Raw genomic sequence first — 6,000 nt, forward strand, 5'->3', positions numbered from 1 at the left:
TTGAGAAAAAAAGCTATTTCAAACATTTTAAATGTTGTTTTTAGGAGAATCAAATTGAATAGCCTACTGAATATAAAATTCATTTTATGAACTTATACTTATATTTTCCGAAAAAAAATATTAAAACTTTTTATTTTTAAAGGATTTTTGCATGGATGCTACTTTTTAAATGTATATTTTAAAATCTCACGTACGCCCTGGAGTGCCTTCACATACCCCCAGGGGTACAAGTACCCCCATTTGAGAACCACTGGTCTAAAAGGCTGACTGATCATTTTTTGAACTTTGAACTCATTTTCTTTTTTTTTTTTGGTATCACCAAAATTTATTTTATTAAAATATACACATATTTTAATGCAAAAAATTATATAATTACCGTAACATTTAACCATTTTTCATCATCAATTTTTTTTTTTAAACTTTCTTTTTATTGAACATTTTAACAAACATTTTGCACACATCTGGTTTACATAAATCGAACCCCTCTAATAATGCATCCTCAGATTACACATTACATCTTTCCTCAATCTTTCATCTTGGATCAGATATAAAATAATTTAACATTTTTATTCACTCCAATAAAATTGTGCAACTGTGAATGAGTATTAGCCTGATGCAGGATTGTCACATTAGGTATCCTGGATTAAAGCATGTTAACAATATGGACTCAATGATTGGAAATCTCAGCGACTCATAGGAAGAATAACATCAGATAAATGCAAAGTAATTCATGTAAATTAACATTAATGTCAACACACTGGTGGTCAGATGTTCTATAGGGATGATGAGCTGCTCTGTAACTGGATGAATGAAATGAAGCAGTCATCCAATGTCATCCAAAAATCATGACTAATCAAACAGCAATTTGTTCCAGTGTAGCAAAATTAAAGAAATAAAAACAATAATATTCATAAAAGAACCCCCCCCCCCCCCAAAAAAAAAAAAAAAAAAAACAATAAATCAAATTATAATAATAAAAACAAATAAATAAATAAAAACACACATAACTTATACATAACTTTTCAACTTCTGTAGCTACGAACCAGGGTACTTTTGCTTCTAATGATGGTCATCTCAGATAAAGTCAGCCCTAATTGGTTTTATGCACTCTACCCAATTTTTCCATATTCTTTTAAATCCATCCTCCTCCAGTCTCACGGAGGAATTTAATTTTTCCATCACATAAATATTATGTATAACCTCTTGAAGAGGTTCATTAGGCCTACTGATATAATTTGTAAACTGTTTCTCTATACAAGGCCAATATAGCAAAATAGTTTCTTGTACAGAGGTAAGGTAGCCGAAACTTGTCAGGTACAAGAAACTATTTTGCTATATTGGCCTTGTATAGAGAAACACTGTAAAAAAAAAAAAAAAGTATAACCTCAACCCAGTCCTCAATCTTAAGTTTGAACTCATTTTCTAAATGTCCTTGGTCATCTCTGCACAGATGTGCCAGTGTTTCACAGCAGCACCCTGGAGCGGAGGCTCCCCGTCCAGTCCCACTCACAGCAACAGACCCCTTCTGCAGCCCCCCCCACCCAACAGGAAGTGGACAACGACATGGTGGAGATCCTCATCTGACCCATCACCTCCAGCATAAAACATCATCCAAACCAGTGATTGGAGGGCAGCTCTCAGACATGTAAAGCACCTGGCTCCTCCTCCAAACCTGCAGCTGTCTGTGTGACTGACCACACCAAGAGACACTCTGACACTCTTCTGTTTACATGTGCATTCATTTAAACATCCAGACTGACTGGAAGATTTTACACATGTCTTTTATTTCTTCACGATTTTCATCATGTTAGGAAAAAAACAGAAATCAGAAGACAAAAGCAAATTCTCCTTCCTGTCTCATCTCAGCTTTTGCATGTTTCCGTAATGCAATTGTTAATATGAAGTGGAGTTTTGAAGGCGGAGTCTGCATCCTAATCCAGTACTCTTCCTGTCAAATTCTGTCATTAGCTCTTTACAGGAACCATGAGCTGGTTGAAAGAAAACTCCAGTGTTTATACACGGCCCTGGCTCTGTAAATGGGAAGCAAGGAGCTGTGGAGCTCATGCATGGGACAGAGGACAGGGGACAGAGTACACAGAACAGGGGACAGGCCATGGATGTATAAAGACACATGTAGTGGCAGTGAGAGGGAAGATGCTTCCGTTAGTGCTGAAGGGTGTATTTGTTGATATTTGACCCTGTAGAACCTGATAATGTAATAACTTCCCGATAATGTAACAAAGTGCATTTCCCAATAATGTAATGCACTTTTTACAGTGATACCTCGTTTGTGAAAAACGGATGAACGGGTCAAAAGTTAATAAACATTCAACTTTGACCTGTTGGTGGCGCTAGAGCTCTTGAGCTAGAGTTGCCTACACAGTATCACCACTTGAACCTAAGTAATGGGTTGTCTGCTGTTAAGTTATTACAATATGGGGGAATTTTTACATTATCAGGTCTTGCGAAATGAAGGCTAAGCTGATAATGTAATAAACTCCCATTAATGTTATACTTTATTACATTGTTGGTAAAAAGTGTATTACATGATTGGGAAATGCACTTTATTACATTATCGGGAAGTTATTACATTATCAGGTTTTATAACATTTTCAGTGGACTCAAGTGCAGATTTTTATTACATTATCGGGGTTATTACATTATCGTGAATTTATTACATTATCAGGTTCTACAGAGCTTAACACCCAAACAATCTTTCTCCACAATTACACCCCCACCTTTAAAAAAAAAAAAAAAAAAGTTTTAGTGCCTCATATTTATTTTTCCGATGCAACTTTCTAAGACGCTTTGGGCGATTAGTCGTGATGGATTCGATAAACGTTTGAGCTGGAATGGAAGTTAATTAATTAATCGAGCCTCGATGTATGTTCATAAATGTTCACAGTAATAAGACTGGGAGGAAAAACAGCGAGGGAACAAACCTCAAAAGCCAAAATCATCGTGTAAAAAAATCAACATGGAGAGCTTTTACATTTAAGGTGAAGGATTTCTGTTCTTGTCACTGTTGTTTGTGTCGCTGTGGTCAGTGACTAACTGTTTAAATGCACTGCCTGTTGATCTGCAGGGGTTTGTGGCCACATTCGTTACTGCAGCACCAATTGTATTTCAGCACACACAGAAGCCTTACTGAAGCTCAGAATGAGCATTTTTTTTCCTTTTCTACATACAAGCAAAATATGAATAATTAATTAATAAAACTGGCCCTTGTAGAACCTGATAATGTAATAAATTCCCGATAATGTAGTGACCCTGATAATGTAATAAAAATCTGCACTTGAGTCCATTGAAAATGTAATAAAACCTGATAATGTAATAACTTCCCGATAATGTAATAAAGTGCATTTCCCAATAATGTAATACACTTTTTACCAATAATGTAATAAAGTATAACACCAAGCACTTTTAGATTTCACGAAGCTGTTGAATGCATTAATGTGTCATGGATACCTCGTTTGTGAAAAACGGATGAACGGGTCAAAAGTTAATAAACATTCAACTTTGACCTGTTACACCTATTACAATATTGGGGAATTATTACATTATCAGGACTTGAGAAATGAAGGCTAACCTGATAATGTAATAACCTCCCATTAATGTTAAACTTTATTACATTATTGGTAAAAAAAAAAGTGTATTACATTATTGGGAAATGCACTTTATTACATTATCGGGAAGTTATTACATTATCGGGTTTTATTTCATTTTCAATGGACTCAAGTGCAGATTTTTATTACATTATCGGGGTCATTACATTTTCAATGGACTCAAGTGCAGATCTTTATTACATTATCTGGAATTTATTACATTATCATGTTCTACAGCCCTGCAACAAGAGTCTAGCTGTAAGAGGAACTTGTTACTCTAACAGAGATGTGTAGTGGCGCTAGAGGCTGCTTGGACCAAATGTTTGGGCTTCTTTTTTGCATTTATTGCACTACTTATTTTTTGTGTTGTTGTTTTTTTGCTATATCACTTAAATATGTCTGACATTAGGTATTGTATTTATGTGTACTTTTTTTTCTAATTGTAGTTAGACATGGCACTTGGGTAATATAAAACCTTCTTAACTGTTGACGTTGTGTATGTACTGTAAAGGCCTGTGTAACTGTGTGCCGTGGAGGGATCTTAGAGCTGATCTTCAGTTTTCCACAGTTATTGAATTAGTTATTTGAAATGATGCATTTTTGACAGCAGACTGGTGTTGCTCCATGGTTGGTGCAAAGTAACTAATCATGAAATGGCTACTAGAAGCAACGTTTTGAAGGTCTAGAGTAGGGTTGTCACGATACTAAAATTTTCGACTCGATACCGATACTCAGGAAAATATTCGATACTCCATACTATTTTCAATACCACAAGGATAAAAACAAAGACCCCAAAATTTAATTTACAGAAATATTTTTATTAACAAGAAAACTGCAACATGTAAAAATTTTGAAAATGAGTATCGCATCCGGATACAAAGTTTTAGTATCAATCCTTTTTTGGGTGTCGATATCGACAACCATAGTTTACAGTTTGTAACCTTTGTGGCACGTTGACTTCAGCCAGACAAAGCTCCAGGAGTATAACCGCAAAATCTGATGAGCTGTTCCTTTTGTTATCTAGTCCCTATCCCTAACCTAACAGCATTGGACTATTCTGCCCTACAAAGTCTAACTACACAAATCTTTGAATAGAGTTGTTAAACACTTTTAAATACACTTACAACAAAATTAATGTGAATGTGTTTATTCACTGAAAACAAAATATAAAAGCTGAAAGAAGACAACAACATTATAGTTACTGCACTCTGTTTATCATCACTATTAGAACCTTTTACAGCAAAACCACAGTGCAGTAACTACGTTTTAGGGGTCAAAGGTCAAATAAATCATCATGATTTTTTAACATAAAAATAACATCATTAATTCATGTAGAAATAAGTGTCATATCACTGACCTACCTATAACCCATTTGGCTGGTCAGTTAAAAAAACATTAAAAAACTTTAAAGCAGTTTTTCTCAGTTTTACCTTTGTATAGTTACTGCAGTTAGACTTTGTAGGACAGAATAGAATGTGCCCGTCTTCTTCTTCTATGCCTTCTCCCTTTGCTGGAAGCTGGAACCGGTTCACTGCTGCCTCATGTGACTGGCAGTAAAGACAACAGTGACATCTGTTGTCAGTAGAAACAAATGTAAAATCTCCTGCCAGAGATTTTAAAAAATCCACTTGGGTGAAGCACTCTGCTGCTGTGTCAGGCATGCACAGTCCCCACAGGTTGTCTCTGAAACATCTCTCGGCTAGTTCACCTGTATGGGCTGAAATATGTGCCACCAGGAACTGAATTTGAATTATTTATACTTGAATTTGAATTGCTTAACTTGAATAATTGCATTAAAAAACTGAATTTGAATCACATCATTTGAATTTGTATTGTTCAGTTTGAATCATTGCATTGAAAAACTGAATCTGAATTGTAATTTGAAATTGATTTTATTAGTTTGGAACTGAACAATTCAGACTGAACAATACAAATTCAAATTGTGTGATTCAAATTCAGTTTGTAATGCAATTATTTAAGTCAAGCAATTTAACTCTTAATAGGGCACTCATTGAAATACTTGCAAATTCCAAATTTGGAGGATATTACATACAGCCAGAATGTGGACTGTGGAATGTGTAAAAACACATACGGACACGGGGGAGGGGGGTAATATTTTGAGAAATAAATTTCAGAGATTAAAGTGGCAAATCTACGAGAAAAATTTCGCAGATTTATGAGATTTAAAGTGGTGAAACTGCAAGAAAAAGTTGCTTTTTCACGCAGATTTGCCACTTTAAATCTCTTAAATCTGCAGCTTTTTTTCTTGGAGATTTGCCACTTTAATCTAGTAAATTTGCAATTTTTTTCTCGAAATATTTTTATTTTATATGTCCGCTGAAGTTACCAAATACGCTTCTTTGCCCGATAAAGGGTGAAATTCAAATATAAATGA

General features: G+C 34.9%; 1 protein-coding gene across 1 annotated transcript in view; it reads left to right on the top strand.

Annotated features, from left to right (window-relative positions):
- The window catches only part of amot (angiomotin), a 71,203-nt gene extending 67,612 nt beyond the window's left edge, over positions 1–3,591 (top strand). The window contains exon 14 of the mRNA XM_059352169.1: positions 1,451–3,591. Coding sequence (XP_059208152.1) covers positions 1,451–1,584 — 134 coding nt within the window. The 3' untranslated portion in view covers positions 1,585–3,591. The remainder of the gene's footprint in view (positions 1–1,450) is intronic.
- Positions 3,592–6,000: the final 2,409 nt, after the last annotated feature.

Source organism: Centropristis striata, chromosome 15, assembly GCF_030273125.1.
Source record: "Centropristis striata isolate RG_2023a ecotype Rhode Island chromosome 15, C.striata_1.0, whole genome shotgun sequence".
NCBI lineage: Eukaryota > Metazoa > Chordata > Actinopteri > Perciformes > Serranidae > Centropristis > Centropristis striata.